Source organism: Plutella xylostella, chromosome 16 (assembly GCF_932276165.1).
Source record: "Plutella xylostella chromosome 16, ilPluXylo3.1, whole genome shotgun sequence".
NCBI lineage: Eukaryota > Metazoa > Arthropoda > Insecta > Lepidoptera > Plutellidae > Plutella > Plutella xylostella.
In genome coordinates, this window is record NC_063996.1 from 3,331,701 (window position 1) to 3,359,472 (window position 27,772).

The 27,772-nt window shown below is 40.9% G+C and overlaps 3 protein-coding genes across 5 annotated transcripts in view; 2 read left to right on the plus strand and 1 right to left on the minus strand.

The window, feature by feature from the left end:
* Positions 1-61: 61 nt before the first annotated feature.
* On the plus strand, positions 62-7,740 carry LOC119693889 (gastrula zinc finger protein xFG20-1). The gene is made up of 11 exons (XM_048626613.1): positions 62-208; positions 290-548; positions 927-1,089; positions 1,381-1,457; positions 1,549-1,685; positions 1,957-2,105; positions 2,262-3,322; positions 3,757-3,920; positions 4,571-4,680; positions 5,059-5,163; positions 7,383-7,740. The coding sequence occupies exons 1-11, from the start codon at positions 176-178 to the stop codon at positions 7,456-7,458; spliced, it is 2,334 nt and encodes a 777-aa protein (XP_048482570.1). The 5' UTR covers positions 62-175; the 3' UTR covers positions 7,459-7,740.
* A 1,084-nt stretch (positions 7,741-8,824) lies between these two features.
* The window catches only part of LOC119693872 (Fanconi anemia group J protein homolog), a 63,013-nt gene continuing 44,065 nt past the window's right edge, over positions 8,825-27,772 (minus strand). For 2 of the 3 annotated variants that reach the window (XM_048626611.1, XM_048626610.1), the window contains 16 exons: positions 24,534-24,629; positions 22,583-22,727; positions 19,527-19,791; positions 18,910-19,137; positions 18,445-18,564; positions 17,760-17,854; positions 17,241-17,368; positions 16,746-16,859; positions 14,469-14,593; positions 13,251-13,442; positions 12,636-12,820; positions 11,836-11,929; positions 11,438-11,551; positions 11,044-11,168; positions 10,279-10,405; positions 8,825-8,937 (listed from right to left, as the gene is read on the minus strand). In XM_048626611.1, coding sequence (XP_048482568.1) covers positions 8,830-8,937; positions 10,279-10,405; positions 11,044-11,168; positions 11,438-11,551; positions 11,836-11,929; positions 12,636-12,820; positions 13,251-13,442; positions 14,469-14,593; positions 16,746-16,859; positions 17,241-17,368; positions 17,760-17,854; positions 18,445-18,564; positions 18,910-19,137; positions 19,527-19,791; positions 22,583-22,727; positions 24,534-24,629 — 2,261 coding nt within the window. In that variant the 3' untranslated portion in view covers positions 8,825-8,829. The remainder of the gene's footprint in view (positions 8,938-10,278; positions 10,406-11,043; positions 11,169-11,437; positions 11,552-11,835; positions 11,930-12,635; positions 12,821-13,250; positions 13,443-14,468; positions 14,594-16,745; positions 16,860-17,240; positions 17,369-17,759; positions 17,855-18,444; positions 18,565-18,909; positions 19,138-19,526; positions 19,792-22,582; positions 22,728-24,533; positions 24,630-27,772) is intronic. The other variant, XM_048626612.1, reaches the window with a different exon arrangement.
* LOC125489741 (fatty acid-binding protein-like) lies at positions 24,947-26,804 on the plus strand. The gene is made up of 4 exons (XM_048626614.1): positions 24,947-25,224; positions 25,436-25,608; positions 26,123-26,233; positions 26,695-26,804. The coding sequence occupies exons 1-4, from the start codon at positions 25,050-25,052 to the stop codon at positions 26,755-26,757; spliced, it is 522 nt and encodes a 173-aa protein (XP_048482571.1). The 5' UTR covers positions 24,947-25,049; the 3' UTR covers positions 26,758-26,804.

Below are 27,772 nucleotides of genomic sequence, written 5' to 3' on the forward strand. Positions count from 1 at the left end.
CGATTGAATCAATTATTGCTCAGAATAATAATATACTCACTTCGACTCACTCCATCGCATGACACTGACAGAAAGAATAGAAAATGTTAGGTATTTGTCAAAAAAGTTTGTGTGGTTGTAATAATGTTTATTTTGTTGTAAATAATTTAATTAATTCGTTTCTAAGGACTCAAATATGGACGCAAATTTGTCCTTTTTCAGTCTACCAGTAAGTTTATCCGTTACCAATTTTTACTAGTACTTAACCGAATTTCCATACCATCAAAATGTAACCCCTTTTCTGTTTTAGTTTGGGGACGCTAATAATGGGGACATATCCTTCAGTACGAAGAGTGATTTTCACCACTCGCTGCCATCAGGGTCACTGTTGGAGGCTGAAGATGTCTTAAAGCAGTTCCTCTCGACTGATGATCCACTGGAAGAGCCTGACTTGAATGGTCCCACTACGTTGCATTGCGAGATTTGTCACAAGAAGTTTGATAACGCCAAGAAGTACTATGGCCACCTCAGAGTGCACTCAAAGGACAATTTGCGACTCTGGGTGTGTGGTAAGTGAATAAATACAAAATTTGTGTAAGATGTAAGCTTGGTTATTGACAAGTTAGTAAAGTATTTAACTTTTTATTCTGTTGATCTCAAAGTAAGACCAATATTTGCTATTATATTGAAGTCTAACCATTGATACAATCACACACATATATTGATTGAATGCATTATGTCACATTTCACATATGTTACATAAACTTCTAAATCTAAAACTTCAACATGCTTTCTTTCCTTCTTAGCCATTTTCGACTTCAAATGTGTAGTATAGGCCTCCTTTAGTTCAAGCCACAATTATTTTTTTTATCTTGAGCAATCTCTATCCATTTGCCACCATATGATCCCCTCATATCCTCATCACACAAATAATACCAACATTTCAGATAAATGTCCGGACCAGCGGTTCTCCACGAAGCAGCAGCTGATGAAGCACTCTCTCACGCACAAGCCGCTGGAGAAGGTGTGGAAGTGCCAGCAGTGCCCGTCCGCCTTCGAGGCTCTGTACCGCCTTCAGCAGCACCTGTTTGTCAAGCATCTGAACTACAGGTGGGTTGTGCGTTTAAGATCATCTATTCTATACTATTCAGAGAGGGGGACAATCTCTTGTGTGTGTCTCTCTGGAGTGGAACCTTTGCACAGTCATATCCCCTTAATTTCAGCTCAGCCAGCCTTAAAGATCCTAATTTTATGTATATTTCTTACCATGACCAATGTCAATGTCAGTGTATCTAGATGTAGCAACAATAGAAAAGCTATCCCTATAATATCTTAATGACATAAAAAAAAACATGAAATATACCTACATTTATAATTATTTGTATGTTGTTTTGTTTTCAGGCCACATAAATGCGATGAATGTGGAAAGGCATTCCAAAAACTATCAGATCTAAAGATCCATGGTCTTCTCCATAAAGGTATGAATTTTTAAAAGAAATATCTGTATTAATTATGAAACTTTCTTTTTAAATCTTTCAGCTAATTTACCTAACTATCCTTTTATTTCAGGCACAGCAGCAAAGAAACATAAATGTGCCACTTGTGGGAAGGTGTTCAACCATGTATCAAACTACAACCGTCACCTCACCACACATAGTGATGAGAAAACATACCGCTGTTACGGCTGTGGCCGCGCTTTTAAACAAGTAAACTTATTAAATTTTACCATATAAGCCAAAAAAGCATTGGGAATAAGGACAAAATTTTGAATTTCATTACCAGCAGGAAAAATACCATAAATTTCACTTATCACGCTGTGGTCCTGCATGCAATAACTACATAATCTTTTTAATTCATGATATTCCCTTCATATTCTGAAATACTTTATTAACACAGTATAATTTTAAATTAAATATATTGTTGACAAGGAAAGCCCATTAAAAATATAAACACTTCCTTACAAAAATTTTCTTCCAGTCACCATCACTGACACGACATACTAAGAACTGTGAGAAGTATCAGAGTCAAGCTCCCACATTCCCCAAGTGTGGCAACCGACAGAACCACTGCCGCGAGTGTGGCATGATCTTCCAGTACAAGAGCGAACTGGTGGAGCATTGTATCAGGTAAGACTTGATATAAATACATAAAAATAATGAAATGAAATATTATATGTTATGAAGATTAAGTGTGTAGACTGAAATGAAAATTAAATCCAATTAATCAATAACTTTGTAAAACTTCAGCTACAATTTAATAAAACATCACATATTATGTTTCAGTGAACATTCAAATCAGAAGAGCAACAAAACTCATACCAATGATACAGTTAAAGAAACAAAACCTGAAGAAAAAGTTACACAAAAAAATGAAGCGAAAAGTACTGTTGATAATATTGTAGACGACATTCTATCAGTAGAAGACGATTATCCCATCGCCAACCAGCAAGCTAGCCAGAGTGAAATACTGAATGTCGCTATCTTCGATAAAAGTCATAATTTTAATACAACTGAAACAACCACTGCCGATAACCTAATGCATATTGAGTTTATGAAAGAAATGAACCAGCTACATACATTAGATGATGAGCTGTTTTACAATGATATTGACTTCGATAGCTTTCATCCTGGCCAAGTATTCAACACAAATGATATAGATTATGGAGCTCACGAAAGAAATGAAATTCTGTTTGATTTTGCTGACGCGGCGCGCGGGATGGACCATGATCTCATGAACGCTCTGTATCAAGTCAAGAACAATGATAACAATTTGCCTGATGAACTTCTAAATGCTATACACGATGTCCCAGAATTTGCTGAACAAGCAGACAGTTTGCACGGAACTACAGATACACAAGAATCCACTCAAGACCCAGTATCAGTCAATGAGTGTTCAACAATATTCGAAAGTGATGTTGATCTAGAAGCCAGTACAAACTTAGCAATGAATTTAAACCAATTGATAGGCGAAAACAATGTCCAGTATGTTTCAACAGAAGATGATGACACTTTTATTATAAGCCTGAACAGTGGATATGACGCAGAAAAGTTAAGTGACATGCTGAATATTGATGTTGAACTGATAGATGAAAGTAATGAGGATAATGTAGATGAAGTTGAAAGATCAAGTAAAGAGGAGATGAAAGAAGCAGACACTAATGAATGCTCAATAGTATTGAAAATACCAGAGGTTAAAGAGGATGCGACGAATGTTGTACCTGGTGAAGCAACAGATAGCAGTAATAAGAAAAAAGTAAAAGTCAAAGTGAAGAAGCAGGTCATATTTGTTTGCAGAAAATGCAATAAAGTCTTTGCGAGGAAAGAGAACTGGCAATCGCATATGGGTAAGTTTAAACTCTTCTTCTTGTATTTTATATTGTTTTGTATGTATAAATCCTACTAATATTATAAAGGCGAAAGTTTGTAAGTATGTGTGTGTATGTTTGTAATCTCTTCACGTCAAAATGGTTGAACCGATTTTAATGTAATTTGGTATGGAGTTAGCTGACAGAACGCATAGGCTACTTTTTTATCGCGGAATTCCCACGGGAAAACTTTTTAAGGCGTAGCCGAAGGTCACGGGAACAGCTAGTAATTACATAAGGAATAGGAATCATATCAGTGTTTCTCAAGGCTTCTTCTTGCACATAATAATATGCTCTGATTGCCTGCGACTGTTGCGAAAATTATAGAAAACATTATATAGGGGTTCTGTACCTCCAACCGATCAGACTAGTCGGTACATACTATAACAAGCTTTTTATCAATCTACCCTCAGGCACACACGACGCGTCGATGCGCAAGCACCGCTGCCGGGTGTGCGGGCTGCGCTTCAGCTACCGCTCCACGCTCAACAAGCACTGCGCGCGCGCACACGAGCCGCGCGCCCTGCCCGCGCTGCCGTGCGCGCTGTGCCGCCGGGTGTACACGCAGCCGTGGATGGTGAGCCAAGCACTCCCAGTTGGAGCGAAGATGGCTTCGTTAGTTATACATTTTGAACTAACGCGACGCCATTTTGTTAAAGATTAAAACCAAAAAATTACATACATAATAACCCAAAACGCACTGGTAAACAATTTATATCAAGCGTCTATCAGACAAGACAGTTGGCGATATCACATGACGTCGCCTGATGACTCCTACAAGCATGCAAATCACACTATTATACCCTATCCTGCCAGAGTACATACCTAGTTTAATACCTACCCAGAAACTCGTCAATATTTTAAACACAAAATTGACCTCCCCACTATTATCATACCTAAGGCTACCAAGCAAGGCAGTCTGACAGTATCCTGGCACAGGTGTTTTGGCTAACGTAAATAAACAGTACAGTACAGTATTTTATTCACACCACCTAATGTGCTCCCCCCACAGTTATCATACCTAAGGCTACCAAGCAAGACAGTATTTTATTCACACCACCTAATGTCCTCCTCACAAACGTTTAAACTAGATGATATACAGGAAGAGCGGAATCTCCTGGCACAGGCGTTTCCAACGCCTAAAAGAAGGCTTCAAATTACTAGTTGATAAGAAATCTTTGTTAAGACAATAAACAATTTTTGTATTTGTATTTTGTATCCTCACAGCTCCGCGACCACATAGCCCGCTCGCACGACCTGTCCCGCCCACACGCGTGCACCGCGCCCCGATGCGACAAGAAGTTCTTCAAGAAGAGTGACCTGGTCGTGCATAGCAGGTTAGTAGAGAAAATGTGTGTGTAGTGTGAGGTTAGGTGGTTGTGAGGAAATTATCTGTTGCCCGAGGGCTTCGCTTCGACTTAAAGCTTTCCCCTGGGATAAAATATAGCCTTTCCCCCTCCCTAACTGCCTACCAAATTTTGTGACAATCCATTTAGTATGTAGGTATGTATAATGGCCGACAGACCCACGTCACGCAATATTTACAATACTTTTTCCTACTCCCGATTAAGAAACAGCCATTTAGATATTATTTCTTTGAATAAGTAAGTAGTAAATATACAGACACTACTACAAATCCAGAAAAAAATATAAAACGAATCTGACTATAACTATTTATTATTATTCTGTGCTATAACTTAGATTTATATCGACAGATACCACACGGGCGAGCGTCCCCACGAGTGCGAGCAGTGCGGCAAGACATTCCCACACCGCTCGCACCTACACCGCCACCAGCGCCGCGCCCACTGCACTGAGAGGTATTAAGCTCATTGTACTCGTTCGAATAAAAAAAAACTTCTGCTGACGTGTAGGTCCTATTGGTGCTTTGCGTCGTCGATGCCAAATTTTTAAAATTTTAAATAGTTTGGGACTACGCGACGCTACCTACCAATGGGGCCTCACCCTTAGAGTATCGAGTCATAGAGAGTGGGAACGCTGCCTTAGTCTGTAAGTAAACTGTCATTGGTGAACTTGAGACGGACAAATTTTGAGACTTTTTAACGGCCGATTTTGAATGTCTAGTTGATATTTTTAGTTTATTTCAATATTACCCTCATTACGATACATGTTTTATTATAAGTACTTACTTAGGCGTTTTTTTTTTTTTTTTTTAAGATTTTATTATCACTCCACAGACTTTATGTCCGTGCCTTTTTGAGAGATCAATATATTGTGAGAGTTTGGTTGTTTTTTATCTTCATCTTTTAACTACTCACTACTCAATGTGGAAGCTTATAATATATATATTTTATCTTTTATATATATATATATACCTATATATTATTAATAATATTTTTTTTTTTTTTGCACTCCTGGAGGAAAATCTACACAGACACCTGGGAAGGGGACCCAGGTAGTGTCGGCCTTTAACCGACTAAAAACCCCCAGTTGTGCATTTCTTGTTTTTTTTTTTTTTTTTTTTTTTTTTCTTTTTTTTTTTTCTTTGTTTCACACAGTCACACTTACAATTATAATGGCAACAAACATTTGAAGGGTAGGGCCAGTGTCAGCTGTCTTCAGAGAACTTAACAGACGCCTGTCAGTGGCCACACACTCCTTTTGTCATCGCTGTTGTTTTGCCTGGTGTTAATGTGTGACAGTGTTCTTAAAACTATCTTAATTTTATTGGTTAGTTCTTATACAGATAATATTAATTCATGATATACTATACAATACCTACATATCAAAACTATACAATACATGCTATATACTATACATAACAAAACTATAAAAAACATGCAATACTGTTTGGCCGTCAATATAAAATTAAAATCAAAATTCTCCTATTCCGCTCCATTTTGCGTTGCCAAAAGCCTTGATTGCTGGGCAACGACCTCTTTGTCCCGATTTTTTATTGCCATCTTTAGGTTGTACTCGAGGATCCGTTTCTTCGGTGCTGTTATTGCCGTTTTAGCGAGGTTGCCGATAGCGTCCTCGGTGTCATCCGCATAGTAGGTGCAGGCGGAGGTGTGCCTCGACAGCGCCACTACTGCGTGAGGTATGCTATCGTGCAACTTTATTTTGTCTTTTGTTTTTATGATAATGACGGATTCGTACGTCAATCCCTGTGCTTCGTGTATGGTTAAGACGCGTGATCCCGTTCCTTCTCCAAACCCTTGGCTGGTCAGGGTCTCTTTTTCTTCCTGTGTATGCGTCAGGAATAGAGTGTTGGTTTGGGATTTTGGAATTGCTGCGTCTGTAAACCTTTTCAGCTGCAGGGATTGGATACGCGCTGTGGCTGCGTATATGCCTGAGTATACTTCTCTTAGGGCGTATGCAACATCCATGGGGTTTCTGTATGAGCACAACAGCTCCTGGGTGATGTTTGCTACCAGTGTTGGGCGACTGTACCTTAGTTCGAATAGGTTCTCTCTGTCTATGTACGGTAGCTGGTTGATGTCTCCGATTAGAGCAATATCACTGGCACGGGACAGGCGGGCGGCAATTACGATTGCCCCGAAATGGTTCATCAGGGCCTCGTCAATTATCAGGCGTTGGCATCCGACATGTTCTCTAAAGCCGTTTACTAGGACTGATGCCATCGTACGTACCCTAGTTCTAACCATGTCCCCGATCCTATGCGCTAGCCTGTTTCGTATATCGACGGCCGCCTCAGTTGTCGTGGTGATAATGGTGTCTTTGCTCACATCGAAGTTATTTACCACCCAGGTTGTCTTCCCACATCCAGGTACCCCGTTCACCCAAGCGATGGTGGGCATCGTCCAGCTATTCCAGGTAGCGTTAATGGTTTCCGCTTTTGCTAGGATTTTGTCCTCTAGCATAATCCTGGTACACTGAGCTACGACCACCATTTGGTTGTTGTGTGGGAGAGTGAGTTTCGGGATGTTGCGTTCCCAGGGCACGAATCCGCATTCCTCGCTATAAGCCGCCATATACGCTACTTAGGCGTTTAACTTGAATGTATTTTGTGGTGTTGCTGATTCTAGAAGTTGACAGTTGCAACTTTTTGTTACAGATTGAACAAGAACAAGAAGGAGCAAGAGAAACCAAAAGTTAGAAGTTCACCAGAGGAAGATGCAAAGGGAACCTGATTTAAAACATACATATTTAATAATTGAACGCATTTTTGAACCATCATGTTGCCTTATTATATATTTTTTTCCTTGACAGTAGGTATTGTTGTTTATGCTCAATATTTATCATTCATGAAATACCGTCATGTGATACTCGTTAAATCATGTAAGTAGTTCTAGCAAATTTAATACGCTGTGATTATTAAAATTACGTATATTTTTGTAATCGATAACTGTAAGTAGATGATGTCTTTAAATTATTACTAGTTTAGTGGTAATGAATTAAACTGTTTACTAAAATAGGTTTTTTATTTGTGAAATTGGTTAAAATGCGCATTGTATTACATAGAATAAGGTTTTAAAAAAAAACAGTATAGATGATTAGCATTAGTACCTACAACAGAAATTATAATCTATTAAAATTACTATTTCGAGTATTGCCCTAACTAAAGCCTTGGGGCTAAAAACAGTACTGCTATGTGACGTCGCCGCGTATATACTCATCTCCCTCCCACTCGTAGGTATTCCATTGGAGAGTGTGAGGTCGTATTGGTGCCTCACTGTGATTGGTTGATTTAGAGCCGTAACCCGCGGCGTCATGACAGCATTGCTCTTGTATTTTAGAAAAATATCTTGGAACTCTTATATAAATCAGCTAGAATAGAAAGCTCTTAGTTTTTAACCACAAATGTTATTGTGCTTATTATAACCAGTAAGACAATAACTTTTCTAAATTTACTTGGTCCTATATCTATATATAACTTAAAAAAGAGTTTGTAGAAGGTTTATAAGTCGTCGTCGTCAAACAAAATGCTGCATGAATTATTATTAAAATTACTAACTTATTGACTATCACAAACTTACATAATTTACATAATGTCCGAAAGTCTGACATGTATTATGAAAGAAATCTTACAAAACCTATGTACCCTTTCTATGGCACCTAACAAACATTACAAATTAGTGATTCAATCACATAACACAGTCGAATGTTTTTTTTTGGATTTTTTTACGCTACAACACAGTTTCTTTATTAATACTATTTATTTGTTGAAACTAAAATGTTAAAACTTCCATTCCCGTCTCTATCGGGGGTAAACATATTAATTTTACATCAAGGTAACATACTACGTATACATACTAAATATTTCAAATCATACGGCTTTATAATGATTGATGTAATACATATAAATCGCTTAAAAACGAGAAGCACTATTCACAACAAAACAAACATAATTCTTGTAACATACAAAATAAAATTATAAAATACATTTTCTATTTAACACAGCCAAATACTACACACTTCTCAATTTTGGTTCCATGATAACACAATTTTCTATAAAGGTTTAATTAAACATTCCTGTTGTATTCTCAACTTTATATACACAGCTATAAGGCATCTTCTTCTTTTTCCTTCATTGTCATGGTTTGCATGAACCTCTCTAGACCATTGTCGCTGTTCACAAGCTCTTCGAATGTGTTGTGGTTGTTGCCCAGCTGAGGAACAAATTAAATTGCTGATTACAATATGCATTTCTTTAAACCAAAGCAATGGTGCGTGCTATTCGAAGAATGCACTATGAATCCTCTCTTACTCGTATCATACGTTCATAAATGTAACCCTTACATACTCTACTGCATGAAATAGATCACATTCAAGACTCGGGGATTTCCGTTACCCCACGCTTGCCAAGATATTAACATTAAAAAAAACAGCAAAACTAACAAAATATACCTCTTGCGTGGCACCAGCTTCGTCGGAGTGTTTAACGAGCTCACACATCTTCTTGAAACTTCCCCCATAGACATAGAGCAGACATTCAGACATTGCCAATCAAGGCATTGAATTCAAATTCATTCCCGCGACGGATAACTTTTGTCATTTCTTAAATGCGCCCCGTACTAGCCCTTTAGGTCACTGTGTATAGACGGACCCCCCACACTCACTTGGTATAGTAGGTGTTTTTACTCACAAAGTTGTTGACCCACTGCGACAGGTGTTCCGTGTAGTAGCGCTGCGTGAACCTCGCGTCCACCAGCAGCACGGCGCCCCAGTCGCGCCGGTGCCGCACGCAGCGACCCACCGCTTGGTTCAGAGCTCTGCAGATATTATTCATTCCTTCCTGCCTACTCACCACGTTTCGGGGGTTTATGGGAATCAGCCGTGAAATGTACCAATCATTTACTTCGTAGAGTTCTAAATCTCACTCACACCCTTGGCACAGCGCTCAGCATTTACACCCACTTGGTGTAGTAGGTAAGTATAGTCAGCTTCATAAGTAGCTATACACTGTTGTACCCTGTAAACTCACAAACTGCCTATTCAAACATTGACCTTTTTTGTTTAGTAGGTAGTTTTTCAAGGTGTATAGCTACTTATGTAGCTGACTGTACATTAGGTACTCACGAAGTTGTTGACCCACTGCGACAGGTGCTCGGTGTAGTAGCGCTGCGTGAACCTCGCGTCCACCAGCAGCACGGCGCTTCAGTCGCGCCGGTGCCGCACGCAGCGACCCACCGCTTGGTTCAGAACTCTAAGGATATTATTCATTCCTTCCTGCCTACTCACCCCGTTTCGGGGGTTTATGGGAATCAGCCGTGAGATCTAACAAACTATTTACTTCGTAGAGTTCTAAATCTCACTCACATCCTTGGCACAGCGCTCAGCATTTACACCCACTTGGTATAGTAGGTAAGTATAGTCAGCTTCATAAGTAGCTATACACTGTTGTACCCTGTAAACTCACAAACTGCCTATTCAAACAAACCTTTTGTTTAGTAGGTAGTTTTTCAAGGTGTATAGCTACTTATGTAGCTGACTGTACATTAGGTACTCACAAAGTTGTTGACCCACTGCGACAGGTGCTCCGTGTAGTAACGCTGCGTGAACCTCGCGTCCACCAGCAGCACGGCGCCCCAGTCGCGCCGGTGCCGCACGCAGCGACCCACCGCTTGGTTCAGAGCTCTGCGGACATTGAATAAATGTACTGAAATACTAATTTATGTAATTAGTTATAACATGTCAGTTGTACAAGATTTTTGTCAAATAAATTGAATTAATTAATCAATCTTAAGTGTAACTGTAATAATTTCAATAATATTTTGTTAAATAATTATCGGTGAGTATATATCATTGAGGTTGTACGTTCATGAAGTAAGTGATTATAAATAGATTCAATTATTATGGTAATGGAAGCGTCCGTAGTTGAAACAGTGAAGGAAGTGCCCTACTAGAAGTGGGGAACGGACGTGATGGGTTGTGATTGTGATGATGATGAATCTGACTGAATATGTTAAAAACCACAACAACTTAACTATGGTTGGCTGCACGGGTCCGTTATCGACGGAGATAAACGTCACTATATCGATTCTCCATAAATACGGCTCTATGATTGGTGAAACGCGCATTAATAGAGTTCATCAACGTCGATAACTAACGATAACGATACTCTATACTGACGAAAAACGAACAAAAGAGAGCTATCGTGCAATCGCACGTTTAAAACAAGGAGATAGAGTCGTGGCTTGCGCAGCAGCGCTGCGAAACTTAGAGAGTGACTCCCCGGGCCGTGGGGAATGTCGGTGGTTCAATATATAGCGTACCTGTAAGCCTGCACTCGCAGCCACTCGCTGCTGCTGAGTAGTTGCTTGTCGCGGGTGTGGCGGTCGTTGTACTGCATCTTCTCACGGACCATCATGTCGAACGTGTTGGGGTATGGGATGCCCACCTGTAATTCAACATTTAACTCTTTAAATCCGTGTGCGGTTTATGCGTTATAGGTACCTATGCCTAATCAGGTTAAGCGTGTCCTTAAAGCGTACAGGTACACAGCCTCTCGCTTTATGTCTATGTATATTCAACTATGTGGGTTTTACTCCTGAAATTGTACTATTCTTACAACACTATACGAAGTACTTTTAGAAGTTATGAGTCATTTATATATGAGAGTTTATTTGAACATGTTCAAGCACCTATCACAATAGTAAATAGCCTGACCGTGATGACGGCTCGAGCCTGGTGGTCCTTGAAGTCCATTCCCTCGGACACCTTCCCGCGGTACACGGCGAACAGGAGTGCGCCCTTGGGGGTGCCCACGGTGGCGTAGTACTCCTGAAATATGCAATAAATATGGATATAACAGGGATTGAAATATTTACAAGGTTATTAATATCAGTGATGCTTTCGTTGTGTGGTGAATACGCCTGAGACATTGAACAACTTAAAATGTGAAAACTCCGAAATAGTAAAAAAAAACCCCGAGTCCACAGGGTCCCTTGCTGCCACTTTTCGCCAGCAATAAGTATGTGAGTTCCAACGTTATAGGAGTATTAATTTTCACGGGCATCTATGACCTCAAATGCAACAAATGTGATAGGGAAAAACTATAAACTTACTTCCATAATCTCGTTATGCTCTTTGACGTTGCGGCTCTCCATGAACACATTCTTGGCGTCGTTTAGTTTCCGCCACAGCCCCGTCTCCTGCCACCTGCAATAATTAAATATACAGTTAAGGATGGTTACATAACTACTGATTTTATGGAGTCGATTCTTGGCCGGAATTATTATTTAAAGACTTTAGTTAGTGTGTATTTTATATCATAAGGAGTGCCTCACGTATGGAACATTTTCGCCATTTTCGGTCCTTCGAACCTACCTTTTCGACCCTTTCGTACCACAAATTCTTATAAAAATGACAGATGCAGCTCTGCAGGTGTAATTTCTCGTGATATTAGTGTTTGTCACTAACCGTCTCTGCAGCTTTTTCAACAACATATAAGAGGGCAGGAAGCAGAGCACCCCGTGCGGCGCGACCTGGCAGCTCCACAGCACGCACTGCCCCGGCGCGTCAAGAGTCTCCACTTGGCTCATGGCGGCTACTTGTTCGAAAGAGTAGTGAGACCAAGTGTGTTATATAAGGGTAGATTCGACGTTCTATTTTGCTGTTTTTATAGTATAAATATCCAGCTGTGTTATATTAGGATGCATACTACGTTGGATTGTGCTGTTTTTGGAGTCTATTCTCCAACAGAATAGATATTTAAAGACACCCAACCTTAGGGTGTATTTCATATCGTACGAAGGACTGTCGCCATATTAAGTCCTTCGATCCTACCTTTATGAGGCATTCGTACATTATTTATAGGAAAACTGCAGATACAGGTGTAATTTATCTTGATAGAAGCTATATTTACCGTCTCTGCAGCTTATTGAGCAGCATGTAGGAGGGCAGGAAGCAGAGCACCCCGTGCGGCGCGACCTGGCAGCTCCACAGCACGCACTGCCCCAGCGCATCCTGGGTTTCCACTTGGTTCATAGCGGCTGATTTACACTCGAGCGGTTTGCCGTTGGGGCACGTTGTTAGTGTGCCTATCCATACCTGTGGGTCGGTAATGGGGTTGGAAAATAAATAGAGAAAAGCTTTAATTGTTCCGCCTAAACCTAACACCACCGTAATACTCATACATAACACAGGAGGGAGATAAATGCAATACAATTCAAATAATGGTTAATATTATCGGCGGAAATATGCTAACGCACATACGGCTTCTCGCCCCAAACGCATATACTGTCGCGGGTAAAAAAAGTTGGAATAAAGATTTTGCTAAGATAGGCGGTAGGCGGTAGGTTAGGATGAGAAATATAATAGAGATAGATAGAATATTGTGGCGCTCCTTGGGAGAAGAGATATGATAATAATGACAAAAGATTTGCATTGCGTTTACACTAATTGACTTACATAGACCAAAAACAGCCAGACTCTTGTATCACAACTTTCATCTCTTGCTGACATGCAATCAAGCGCTTACCCTGTCAGCGGCGATGACGTGTCCGGGGCTGACCTGCAGCGGGAAAGCCGCCCCCAGCTCTGAAGCCAGGCTGTGGCGCGGCGTCAGAGTGCCGCTGGCTAGTAACACGGTGCGACACGGGGAGAGCTGGGAGAACACCACGGCTGGAGACATGCACATGAGACGGAGGGAGAGCGTCTCTTTCTGGACTGACTGGAATGGAAATTAATGTTGATGAATTAGTTTAGCTGATGTGTCTGTGCTTTGTCATGTTTAGTAGCAGATAGAGGTACGGAAATAGTTTTCAGAAGACTTCAACTGGAGCCAAAAAATACCACCGCTGGAGATATTGACATGAAGCTGAAACAGAGGGCCTCTTTCTCATTGAAATTAGACTTTATAAATACGCCTAAAAACAATGGGTAACAGAATTTATGGTGTAGATTAGTTTTCATGTAAGTACATGAGTTGATCAAAGCAGTGGTACTCTGGAACGCTCTTCCCGAGGAAATACAACGTGCACCTTATGTTGCCTCATTCAAAGATAGGGTCAGGATACACTATTTGAATTCACTGAACAGTTGATTATAAATATAAGTAGTAAGTATTTGTTTATGTATTTATGTAAACGAGTTTATGTAATATATAATATGTAAGTTTATTATAGGTATAGATATATATATTTTATATTGTGTTGTTTTATTTATTTATATAGTATGTACTGTTTAAGTAGTATACCTTGCACCTCTACTCCCATTAATTATGTTAAAATTGTTTCTTCCATCCAAAGGTTGTCTGGTAGAGATTGCTTTAAGCAATAAGGCCGCCTTTTTTGTACTATTTTATGTATGTAAGTTGTGAATTGTAATGTTGTCTTTAATGGTGCAAAATAAAGAGTATTCTATTCTATTCTATGAGTTGATAACTGCAAATTTTCCATTGCCTTTTTCCACCTCTCTCACCTCTCCTTTTATGTGCTAAGCCTGCTAACGTTATCTTAGCAAATATTTATTTATTTTAACTGGAATGGGTATGATTGGAATGGATAATATAGCCATAGTCAGTTAGGAAACGCATCCATAGCCACGTAACATAGCACAACTCTGGTGGAATAGCAAATTTAAATGATGTTGATGTAAGTATACTCGCGAACCATGGAAAAGTTCCAGAGACATATGGAACGGCAATGACAGATGGAACTTTTTAATTGTTCGAGAATACTTGTTTATAGTCTCTTACCCGTTCATACTGCGTGCTCCGCCAGCCCTGCGCGTCGGGCGCGCTGCCGGGGCTGGTCTCCACGCCGCGAATGAGCGCCGGCTTGAAGTCGTCCATCTGCTTGCCGTCTTCTCGGAACAGGTAGCCTGCGGAGTTAATATGTGAATAGCTTCATGTACAGGAGGCAGTTGCCCTTGACATTATCTGGCACGAAGGCGTGGCACAGGACCGGTCAGAGTGGAAATCTAAAATTTGAGCCGTGTGTCCCTGATTAGGGATCCCGGCACCTGATGATGAAATAGCTTCTTAGGTAATTCGCAACCGTCCTCCGACGGCCAAGTGGACGGTTGGTCGACAGGACGTTTCATTTCTTTCCGTTTCCCCAACATAACCTTTCATCTATGTCACTATCAATGACAGGAGGGTTACTGTTTACGGACGAAAAACAAACGCACGAGAGCTGTCGTGTAATCAGCACGTTTAATACAACGAGATAGTCGTGGCTCCCGCAGCAAAGCTCCGAAACATAGTTTTTCGTCTTAGAGAGTGACTACTCAGGTGTTTCGAGCTGACTCCACACTGCCACTTCACTCTGCAAGATATGATGTTCTCAGGCCCATACGGCTATGGCGACTGCTGGTTGGGGTTGCACCTTAGATGCGCACGGAAATGGCTGATACAGCCATTTCCGTGCGCGTAGAATCTTCTTGCAGAAAAGTCGTCCACACTCAGTATATATCAGTGTAACTCACTGAGCACGACGCCGATGGCCTCCACGACGTTGCCGGTGGCCTGCGCCACGCCGTACAGCGCGGCAGGCTCGTCGCGCAGCTTGCGGCAGAACGACTCCTCACTACCACTTCACTCTGCAATATATGATGTCCTCCAGCCGATACGGCTACGACTGCTGCTGGTTAGGGTTGGACATGGAAATGGCTGATATTCTTGGAGAAAGAGAAAAGTCGTCCACACTCTGTACATGTTAGTGTAACTCACTGAGCACGACGCCGATGGCCTCCACGACGTGGCCGGTGGCCTGCGCCACGCCGTACAGCGCGCCCGGCTCGTCGCGCAGCTTGCGGCAGAACGACTCCGCAGTACCACTTCACTATTCTATTCTATTCTATGCAGGAGTGTAAGTTACCTGCATCTGGCTCTCTCAAGTGGAACCTTTGTGCATATCCCCAACGTCTAAACTGCCTTCCTAAGCTTGAACCATTTACCACCACGATGGTCCACTGCGGCATGGTGGGTTCACATATCTAGATGTGCTCAATCTAGATATGCAGGTTTCCTCACGATGTTTTCCTTCACCGTAAGAGCGATGGTATACCATTGTACTTAAATTCCAAAGAATTCATAGGTACATGTCAGCGCTGGGATTCAAACTCGCATCGCTGGCGTGAGAAGCGGGCGCTTACCCGACTGAGCTTTCTAACTAACTCGAACTCACTGAGCACGACGCCGATGGCCTCCACGACGTGGCCGGTGGCCTGCGCCACGCCGTACAGCGCGGCCGGCTCGTCGCGCAGCTTGCGGCAGAACGACTCCGCGCTGCCACTTCACTATTCTATTCTATTCTATGCAGGGGTGTAAGTTACCTGCATCTGGCTCTCTCGAGTGGAACCTTTGTGCATATCACCAACGTCTAAACTGCCTTCCTAAGCTTGGACCATTTTCCTTCACCGTAAGAGCGATGGCATACGTTGTACCTAGTTAAATTTCAAATAATTCATTGGTATATGTCAGCGCCGGGATTAAACCCGCATCTCTGACATGACAAGCGGGCGTTTACCCGACTGAGCTTTCTAACTAACTCGAACTCACTGAGCACGACACCGATAGCCCCGACGACGTTGCCGGTGGCCTGCGCCACGCCGTACAGAAACACTTCAGAATGCCGCTTCACTCTGCAAGATATGATGTCCTTCGGCCGATACGGCTACGGCGACTGCTGCTGGTTAGGGTTGCGCCTTAAGGTGCGTACAGACCGGCCAAATGAACGGGTTTCGTTGACCTTCGTTGCTGCAATCTGCCCCTGTATTATGTATGATAAATATCCATCGTTGGGCGTTCGTTGGGCCGGTCTTTACGCAGCTTATGGCGGAAACGGAAATGGCTGATATAGCCAAACTTATTGGAGAAAGGTCGTCCACCTCAGTACATATAAGTGTAACTTACTAAGCCATCTTAGGGCGCACGCGCGCCAACAGAACTAGGGGTCGAAGTGGTCGCCATGGCCGAAATCGGTCGGACCAATCATCATCATCATCATCATCATCATCATCATCAACTCACTGAGCACGATGCCGATGGCCTCGACGACGTTGCCGGTGGCCTGCGCCACGCCGTACAGCGCGGCTGGCTCGTCGCGCAGCTTGCGGCAGAACGACTCTGCGCTGCCGCGGAACTCTGGAATTAATGCAATAAATTTAATATGACACTAACTGAGCTTGGATAACTGATCCTGCTTTGGAGCCCAGCGGCCGACTGAGTCAAACGTCGCTTGTGTTAAAATTAGCTCGCAGTTATAAACTCATTTATCAATCTATCAAGACTGATAGATGAGTTTATACAGTAGAGACCGGTCCATTATATTTAACAGACTTGCAGCCGTGGTCAGACAGCGGCTGGGTTTAGGCTAGGTACTCCATTCCACGCTACACTAGCTTCAGGCGTAGCGCTTTCCATATTTTATTATTATTCATAGGACTCATGCTATATTTTACAAGCTATAATACTTAATTCTTATCATATTCAGCCTTTTTATAATTTAAAACAATATAGCCTCACCTCCATACTGCTTGATGCCTATATTATGGTTATTCAACGTGTCCACGAAGTGCTTGACGTCCCACGTGTGCACCGCCTCGCCGCCGTTCACCGGCTTGCTCAGGATCAGCGGGGCCTGGTTGGCGAACCTGACGAGGAAACATTAGGTACCTATACAGATATATTCGGAAAACCAATATATGGGACATTCAAAGAGGCAGTTCCCCTAACTCAAGGGCTCAGTTTGGGTAGTGTATAAAAATACGAATTAAAAAAAATAGTTCTCAAATTTATGACTACATACATAACTATGCTCATTCATTTCGGTTCACGGTTTTTCCTAAAGGGAATTCAGGGATAAATAGTAGTCTGCAGATATGTTAACGTAGAATGTCAGCTTACAACATTGAAAATTTCATACGAATTGGTCCAGCCGTTAAATACCACACATTCATTCTAATCATTACTCACAAACTGTACAAGATGTATTATCTAAGCTGTATTATTATTAAAACATAATTATAAAATGAGTGGTCTCACCAGTCGTTCCAGTTCCGGAGCGCCTGTATGAGGCAGGCCACGTCCGGCTGTATGTCTTCGTTAGCGTACCTGTACTCGGCTAACTTCTCCAACTCCTGAAACAATAACATGACAGTTATCAACTACCTATACTCATTATAAAGGCACCTAACCAAGAAAATTACTGACAAAAAATATTTTTAAATTGTTAAGTAGTTGAGCGGTGGTAGCTAAGTCGAGTAAGCGCCAACTTCTCACGCTAGAGACAGTGACACCAACGAATTATTTGGAATTTATGTACAATGTGTACGATCTTACAGTGAAGGAAAATATCGTAATAAAACCTACTCATCTAGATCTACCACATCTAGATGTATGAGCCCACCCACACCAACCCGCCAGAGTGGTGGGAAATAGTCCAAGCATAGGAAGGGAGTTTAGACCTTGGCAATAAGCAAAAAGGTTCTATTCGAGAGAGCCAGGTGCAGGTACCTACAGCCCCACAGAGAACACAATAGATGAAGTATTTGGTGAAGAACAGAGCGCCTATCTCAGCTATAGCAACACTCCAGTTCACTCGGTAGCTAGACAAGCTGAGCTAAAATTAAGGGGATATGTACAAAGGTTCCACTCGAGAGAGCCACTTACAGATATTTCGCCCACTGTCAGAATAGAATAGAAAGTAGTTGGTAGTTGCAATCCTGACCTGCAACGCGGCGAAGATCTGGTCCCTGCTGAAGAGGAAGGTGGCGGCGTCGCGGCAGATGTCCTCGATGTTGTGCGCCTCGTCCAGGATCACGATCTCGTCCTGCAGCTCGATTTGTAACTGGAAATGATAGAAAAGCATTAGGTTGGCAATTTTCACCAGAGGGGGTTAAATTGTTGCAAATTGCAACACTGGTTCTCCCACTCTGCAGCCACAAGTTAAAGGCGAATACCGAACGAAGCTCAACCAATCGCAATCCCACATCAGTGTTCCGAATTTGAATTTTGTCACTTATTAGGGCTTCTGCTGTGCTGCCTTGAGATTGAGACTACATTATGAATCATGAGGCATGACGCGTAGCTCCTCTAGCTTTTGCGTGGCGTATAACGGCTGTAAGCTATTGGCTAGAATGCACCACAGCTAAAAAAAGCTTGATACCTATAGATAAATTTAGACACAACTCACGCTGCTTCTTATCGACGGATCTATCAGATAATTATACGGGCAGAACACAATATTCGCCCCGGCCGCCATGGCCCGGGCCGCATAGAAAGGACACGCGTTCCTCTCCCGCCCTACGGCCACCAGCTCCTCGAGGTCGAAGGCGGGCGGCAGGTCCTGGGCGGTGAGCCGGGCGCGGTTCTCGTAGTACTTGCAGTTGCTAGCCTCTTGCTGGGGGCGGGGCTCGTCGTGCTGGAAGGGTTTATGGGTGAGGTTTTAAGATCTGCTGGTTTGTTTAAGATCGATGATGCCAGGGACAGGGCTTGTCGCGCTGCGTTATTTTGCATATATTTTTCAGATTCTGCTTATCGCCTCTGAGTCATGTCATAAAAAAATATATGAAAAACTCGCCCTTATCATTATGATGTCGTTTGTACTATTTACGACATATAGTTAAGTTGAATAGGGACGGGCCGGGCATGGAGATTGGAGACCCATTTAAGTCGAGTGATGGGGTAAATGAAAAATCTTAGCCAACTTATCAATCGTTGTCGTTTTTTTTTACAAAATCTAGTAGAAAAAGGAGACCTATACCTATACGTTACACCTAATACATAACTAACAAGAGGTTAATAACTAACCTTCGGCTTCCTCTTCGAAACGCACTCCTTACACATGTCATTCTTGCTCGCATACAGACTCCTATCAAACGGGCGTATACAGCTATACTCTCTGCTCGACAGTATCGTCATAGTCGCCTCTCCACAATACGCCGTCCTGCTGAATTCCTTCACAACCTGCTGGATCTGCTTGTGGGTCCGAGCCCCGTAGTAGATGGTGGGCACTCTGGAACGAACAATCATAGATGTCCTCAGTTGCAGGTTGGAGACCAGGCTGTAGAGTTGCCTGGAACCAACACTTGGGGTTGAGGATGTAAGTCGAGTGAGGGTAGGTGGCTTTTGTGTGAGCAAAGGCTGGGTGGAATTTTATTAGTGATGTTTTCGTTGCCAGGTCAATAGATCAACTTTCATAATAATTAAAAAAATTAAAAAACCGACTTCAAAAAACCACTAAAATGTAAGAAATAATTTAAGGTTTACACAAATTCTACTCGTATGAGACAGTACAAATATACCTAAGCAGGAACTGTTCTTTTTTGATGTTGGTGCGGTGACAAAGTAATCTGAAGAAATATGGCACCAACTTCAAAAAAGAACAGTTCCTGCTTAGGTATATTTGTACTGTCTCATACGAGTAGAATTTGTGTAAACCTTAAATTATTTCTTACATTTTAGTGGTTTTTTGAAGTCGGTTTTTTAATTTTTTTAATTATTATTTTATTTAATAGTTTTTAGTTTATTTGTAATAATTTTCAATCAAAAGTAAGGTGCAAATGATACCAAAAAGTCCTACTAATCAATACGAATCATTCAAGCCTAAACACGAAGTAGTTGCTATATACCGTTGAGGAGTTCCCCTGACTGCCTTCGTTTCCATCATCAGATCAGCTCAAGGTCACCATCATATTTTTTTGTTATAAGAACTATATTTACGTTCTTAATTTCATTAGAATCGGTTAATATGTGCCCAAAATGGAAATTCATACCCTGTTTTTACCCCTTTACCCACCCTTGGGGGTGAGATAAAATTCTGAAAAAAAATGGGACCACCTGGGAGCTCAACCCAATACAACAAAAAAAGAATTTTCAAAATCGGTTCATAAACGGCGGAGTAATCGGTGAACATACATAAAAAAATATATAAAAAAAAAAAAAGATCCCGACGAATTGAGAACCTCCTCCTTTTTTTGAAGTCGGTTAAAAATAACATTTCAAGAAAACAGCTGCTGTAGGTACTTATACATTTTGGTTGGGATTATTTTACGAAACGGGAACACTAATAAAACTCTATCCCAAATTAGTATGGACGGACAAAAAGAGGCATGGACAATAGAGATAATTCTGGTAAGAATAGTCTATCTAATAAGAAAACATATCTTATGGCTACCACCTACCACCAATTCATGTTTAACGTAACCAAACCACTAAGAATGTCGTATTCATTATTAAAATTCTGATGAGCAGGCTATTTGGATTTCGTACCACCATCTACTATATATAGATACTACCAGTAATAAATATAGTCCAGTCAAGGAATGAGGTGTAGAGTGCGTGAGCAGGTAACTCAGCGATTCCTTCAGAAACTTGTTCAGGGGGCTTAGGTTGTTGACATACCAAAAGTCCTGACTCCTAGGTGATGAGCGGGGGGGAGGAGGGGGGGATAAAGATACGAATTTTTGGTTTTTTGCTTATATCTCAGAAACGGTGCATCGGAGACAAATATTATAAACTACTAAAATGGAGGTCATAAAATTATCTAAAACTTATATATCATATGTTTTTTTCTAATTCCTAACCGTTTTCGAGCTATTACCCTCGGAAAAATTGAAATTTACAAGAAAAAGTATTCATGTCAAAAAAATCATAAACATTGCATCATATTGTCTAAACCTATTGATAAATGAAAAAAATGAATAGAAAAGAAGTTGTAGATTTTTAAATTCCCTTTTAGAATAACGGGAAAACGGTTAGGAATTAGAAAAAAACATATGATATAAAAGTTTTAGATAATTTTAAGAAATTTATTTCATTAGTTGAAAATATTTCTCTCCGATGCGCCGTTTTTGAGATATAAGCTAAAAACCAAAAAATCGTACCTTTATTCCCCCCTCCTCCCCCCCGCTCATCACCTAGGAGTCAGGACTTTTGGTATGTTAACAACCTAAGCCCCCTGAACAAGTTTCTGAAGGAATCGCTTAGTTACCTGCTCACGCACTCTACACCTAATTTTGAGTCATTTATTGACTGGACTAATATGTATAAATATCATCACCAGAATGTAATTTTATAATACAAGAGCTACCAAATATGTTGAAATAAAACCGACTCCCAAAATAATGTGAGACTAATATCTCTACAGCATCTATGAGTACATGGAAATTTACAATATAATAATATGTAGTAATAAGTACTTATGTATTATGTCCACAGCAAAGAGAGTCAGTCATTTTTGTTGTGTCACACACAACAAAATGTACAAAATTCTTCTTCGATTCGAACTTTAAATGAATCTAATACTATACCTATAAGGTGTAAAATTTGATCAGTGAATGAGTTAAAAGCAGGTTAAGAAATGCCTCTTGTTCGTATGCAGTATCCTCCAGCCTCCATGGAGTTTGCTGGTCGTGGCTGTGGACTCAAAATCATGCAAGAAAATATGATAAAGTGTGAGGCATGGTAAGAGGGTATGGTAGCGGCGGAGTGAGAGGTTACCATAAGTATAACGCACAAAGCCAGCCCTAACCCTGATTACACCGAGTAGAGTGGCCAAGACAGTATCCTCGGCCGAGCACTCGATCGTTGCTAGCCGTTCATTGGCCGAGGATCGGCTGAGGATACTGTCTCACCATTCTATTCGGTAGGTGTTACAAGAGTATAAGGACTCCCATAATAAACACGATAGAACGTCGCGTATTACCACTCTCTCGTTCTATACGATTCAAAACCTTCCAGTGGAAAGGAGACGTTTTGACGACGTGTAGTTGTATCGTGTTTATGTGTGGGAGCCTTAAATAAGGACAAGGATGTTGAGTCACAAACTGCAAGGATATAAAGAAGAAGAAGAAGAAGAACCTCACCTGATATTCTTGGGTGTTTCAGGCTTCACTGGGGATGATATATTTTGCTTCTCGGGGGTAAGTTGTAGCGGAGTGAGGGATGGAGTGACGTCATCCTCTACTTTACGCCTCTTGTGTATAGAGACTAGGCCGGGCTCAGATGTGTCTGAAGAAGAAAAAATGTAGATGCATAAAGCTGGGTCTTGATATGTCCTGTATTTTAGTATTTTGACGACCGAATGGCGTAGTGGTTAGTGACCCTGACTACTGAGCCGATGGTCCCGGGTTCGATTCCCGGCTGGGGCACATATTTGTTTAAACACAGATATTTGTTCTCGGGTCTTGGACGTGCCCGTAAAATGGCAATAGGCCCGCCCCCTATTACATTGGGACTAACATAACACTCTGGCGAAAAGTGGGTGCAGCAATGCACCTCTGCCTACCCCGCAAGGGAGTACATTAGTACAAGGCGTGAGTGCGTGTTTTTTTTTTGTATTTTGTCTGCGCTGTATTTTTTTGGCCTCACTTGGAGTCCATGATGGCTAGCTTGGGCCATGTTATGTACTCAACTACTCACAGTAAACCAGACAGGTCCTGTATATATTTCTATCTACTAATCAACATAAAATATCTTAAGCTAAGTGACTCCAGACAAAAAATATGGCTAAAAAAACAACTCCACAACCCTTCAACGTCTCGTCATTTTGAGGCTGTGAAAAGCGTCGTTTTCTGTAAATCCGACGGGAAATAAGAAATAAATATAAAAAAGAAGTTGGTCGCTCATTTGAGTAGCGCTGAATGAGAGCTGGTAATAGCGGCCACGTAGCGAGTCACAACGGGGCTGTGCTCCATGGGGAGCTAAGATATGGAACTATAAACTGGTCTAGGAAAGATATGTTTCGTAAATCATTTTTCAACATACCAGTGTTCACCTTCCTCCGACAAATAATGTAATGTCCTTTGTCCTTATCGTTTATATACAGGCTGTCCCGTAAATAGTTAACCAACGGAAAGGGGCGACTCAGGGCGTCAATCTGGACAGCTTACAGGCTACGCCTTTTGGAAATTCGTGAAAAAAAATGCTTCTCCTACTTGGCGACTGAAGACTAATCTGACTAGCATGAACCTTTCACCAATGTGGCCAAGCCAACTCTAATTTAACTCCAACTCTAATATAATTGTAAATTGTAACCGAAACGCTAAGCAGATGATATATTAAAACAGTTCGATCTTTCAAGGTTTCTCTGTTCATTCGCTAGCCGGCTAGCTAGCTGTACAACCCGGGGTTTACCCGCCGCGAGGGAGACGCGACGCTATTCCAAAGTTACACAGCATAATCCTTGTAATGGCGACATTGTCCCGTAGGTACAAGTTTCATTTGGGAAAGTGATTGCGTACGCACATTCACTCTACCTTTGTCCCTCAATTCCATCTACGCATCACCCTTAGTCCTTCGGTTTAGAAATGATTTTGGTTTGGGAAGACTGGCTGGTTCGGGTCGAGTGGTAGTGAATGATCCGTTGGCTGGGATTTGAAGGGTTTTAATCAGACGACAATAAGTATGGGGGTAGACAGGGCTGTAGTACATAGGGGTAGGTTTTGTTCCCTAGGGCAGGTTTTGAGTGGCAATCTGTCTCGTTTTATTGAATTAACGAGTAACGCTCTATGCATGCACATGAAAGTTTTAGATTCATTTGCGGCTAAAAGAAGGCCTCGGTATCATGCAAAAGCTAATAATAAAACTATAAAGTCCTGAAAACGGAAGTGGATGCTAACTAATGTTAAAGACCGTATTTAAGCGATCTATTATATTTATTTAAGGACAAATCCGTTAAAAGCATTTATCAACCGATATATGTATTTTTTTTTTAATAACTGACAATAATAAAAAATCTTTTTAAAATCGCACTCTTCATTGTCATGACTTTATAGTTAGACTGTAGTATTAATATGTAGTACAGGGTGTCCATACCATCAGTGCCGTCGTGTGGTTCAGCCCTCTTGGTGGTGGGTGCTGGGCCGTCGCCAGCGCCCGAGCACCCTGGCTTGTCGTAGATGCTCTTCTCACCTGAAAGATAATTCGATCATTATTCATCACGACTCATCACGTCCCCAATGCTGGGGCACGGGTCTCCTTCCAAGGCCTAGTCCATCATTATACATTCATCATCATTGTCAGCAGTATGTCGCGCAGTAGGCCATAGGCCTGCATTATTTATGATTTACTTAAAAAATACTGTCTCCAAAACTTTAGACATTTGAGTTGATTTTGATAAGGATTATCGACGAAGTTATGGATGCAAGTGATAGTCGTGTACAGTCGAGATAGCATTATGTTGAGACCGATAAAACGTACGTTATTATCTCTATACGGGCATTATTTATCGAAAAATTCCCTCTTACGCCGCGTCTCTATATATTGTGTACACAAAAATAGCTATTCAAAGCGGTATTGTTTCTCTGATACATTCCTTAGACAATTTATGTAATGGCGGAAAAACAAGATTGGGAAGAAAACACGGAACATATTGAACAGTGTCGTGGAAATATTCAGGAACATAGTGAGAGTGAGGCAAAGTGTACGGAAAATATTGAAAAATACTTAGAAAACAGATATGTGCTTGTGAACTCGGAAAATTTCGATGAATTTCTCAGATTCTTGGGTAGGTAAAACGTTTTGTTATTTTTGTATCCAGCAAAACTAGGGAACTAATAAAACTACTCGTATATTTTTCCATTATAATGCTACATAATCATAATCACTGAGAGAATTAGATTACCTACTTTTAGTCCCGGTTTTCCCACGGGAAACGCTATAAAAACGTAGCTTGCGCGGAAAAGCTGGTAATAAATATTTTTATGATATAATTTCAGGATACGGCTATTTATACAGAACCGCAGCACTGCGTCTTAAACCATCTCATGTCTTGTCACGGAACCCTGATGGCAGCTACACATTCACTATGGACTCTATTCTCATTAACACAAGAGTAACTTTCAAACTGGCAGAACAGTTTATTGAGAAGAAACCACCCGACGGTGTTGAGGTATTACCTGAATTTAATTAAACTTATTTCTGAAAGTCAAGTCTTCGTTATACTGTACGATAGTTGGCCTAAAGTTATGTAGATTTTGTGATTATCTGAGTTGTATAAACCAGTACACTTCGGATCAAACAAATGGTAGGTGGGTGAAATCACCAAAATTTGTACATTTTTTGTCCATTTATCATGGTTGCACTAAAACCTACTAAATAAGAAAAATATAACAACTTCACATAGACAATTTTGGTAAATCATATTAGTAGAATAAGTAACTCATTAAAGTACCTGTACTTGTGAATCTATTTTTATACCTTGTCAAACTAACAAACCGCCTATTCATTCCTTCAAAGATTGACAGTTCGTTTGGTTAGTTTGGGTTTGGCAGTGGTGCACCCAACTTTACCCAATAATAGAACTTATATGTGATGCCATGTAGTTTATATGAAAGTGGCTGGATGTGGAAGGCCGAGGACATAATTAATTAAAGTACTTACACAATTAAATTATGTATTTATAGGTAAAAACGGTAATTACAATCGAGGGCAACGTGATGACGCAAACACAACTGGAGGAGGGCGGGAGAGTCACGCAAATTGTACGGACTTTCTACACTGACAAAATGATATCGGTAAGTTTCCCGTAGACCTTTAGCATTCAGAGGATCTACTGTCGCTGCACGGGTTCGTTATCGACATAGATAAACTTTAGTATGTTGCGATTCGACATAAATACGGCACTGTTATTGGTGGAATGCACATTAAACGAGTTTATCGACGTCGAAAAGTTTCAAAAGGTAGCTTGCTTTCGATAGAGGCGCCACTTATTATGCCAGAAAACCTAAACATTCATGGTTTACGGAAATTATTTCGTAATTGTTACTTCGTTTTGACTTCGAAATAGGGCCTCTGTAGCTTTATAACAAAAAGCTTTACAATTTTGTACCTTGTCAAACTCACTGATTGTAGAAGAAGAAGAAGAAGAACTGATTGTATGAATTGAATGAATGGTAAATAGGTGTATAGCTACTCCACTTCACTAGCATGTTTTAGATTATGATATTAATTTAATTTGATATTGTTTTGTCGCCAGGAAACAACGGTAGAAGGATGGGACAAAATACTCATTACAACATTCGTTTTAGTACCTCAATAATGTAATGTTACACAGTTACGAGAGTAAAGTATAACTTTATAAGTGAACATTTGTATTAATATTTGTTAGGTTATTTCTGTAATTGTAGAAAATCCCTCGAGTGTAGATCTTAAAAACTTTAAAAGAAGCTTTAATCGTGTGTTATAATAATAAAAAATAAATTAAATGAATTTTTTCAACACGTTATATTGTGAGGGTTGTTTTGGTGGCATAAACAGTATAAACCATGAGTTTTAAACAAAGATTTGACTCCTTTATTTATATCAATTTCATTTTTATATCATTTTAAGGTTGTCTGGATTAAATGGCTTTAACAAACGCAACCGCCATTAATATCTATTTTGTATAATTTCCGTGAAAAAATTACATTTATATTATGATCTTGCAAAATAAGTCACTATCTATACTTTGTAAAATACAGCATGAGTCCTATGGTGTGATTGACATGATTGTGTAGTAGGTCTATGGATTGACAGAATATTTATGCCAATTTATTAAAGTTCGTTATCCCTTGAAAACAAACAAATGGCAAATAAAATGTATGAATTAAGCATCTGTCATAGAACTCATGCTATAATTTACAAAGTACCTATAAGTCCAACTATCTATTATAGACGCAATTGCCCCGCGCCTGCAGCCTACAAACACATTTCCCCAGAGTTGTAACTCATCAACTATAGATAACACAATAAATTCCACATCAAAGCCCTTAATTGATCGTTTCAATCCGGCAGCAGCCCCGGCCGGATAACAAGCCAGAACATTCAGCTCTGCGGGGCACTTTCGACAATTAGACCCACCCTATTCCATTAGGGGCCCAAGTTATCTCGCGTTATTTACATCGCCTGACCGTCTTATGTATGTACGACCTTTATGTGCCTTCGCCCAGCTGTTCTAAAGTGCTCCGTATGGCCCGGCCGCATAAGGTCGGTATTGGAGGGGGGGTGAGTGAGGGGTCGGTGGGAGGTGTCGCGGTGTCGTTGCCATGGCGACGGCGAGGCCCCGACGCCCTCAG

Coding starts and splice junctions, on each gene's coding strand:
- LOC119693889 (XM_048626613.1), top strand. CDS start 176: ATGGACGCAAATTTGTCCTTTTTCAGTCTACCA. Junction 1,458..1,548: donor CCATGGTCTTCTCCATAAAG/GTATGAATTTTT, acceptor CTTTTATTTCAG/GCACAGCAGCAAAGAAACAT. Junction 4,681..5,058: donor GACCTGGTCGTGCATAGCAG/GTTAGTAGAGAA, acceptor TTATATCGACAG/ATACCACACGGGCGAGCGTC.
- LOC125489741 (XM_048626614.1), top strand. CDS start 25,050: ATGGCGGAAAAACAAGATTGGGAAGAAAACACGGAACATATTGAACAG. Junction 25,225..25,435: donor TGAATTTCTCAGATTCTTGG/GTAGGTAAAACG, acceptor ATATAATTTCAG/GATACGGCTATTTATACAGA. Junction 26,234..26,694: donor ACACTGACAAAATGATATCG/GTAAGTTTCCCG, acceptor TTTTGTCGCCAG/GAAACAACGGTAGAAGGATG.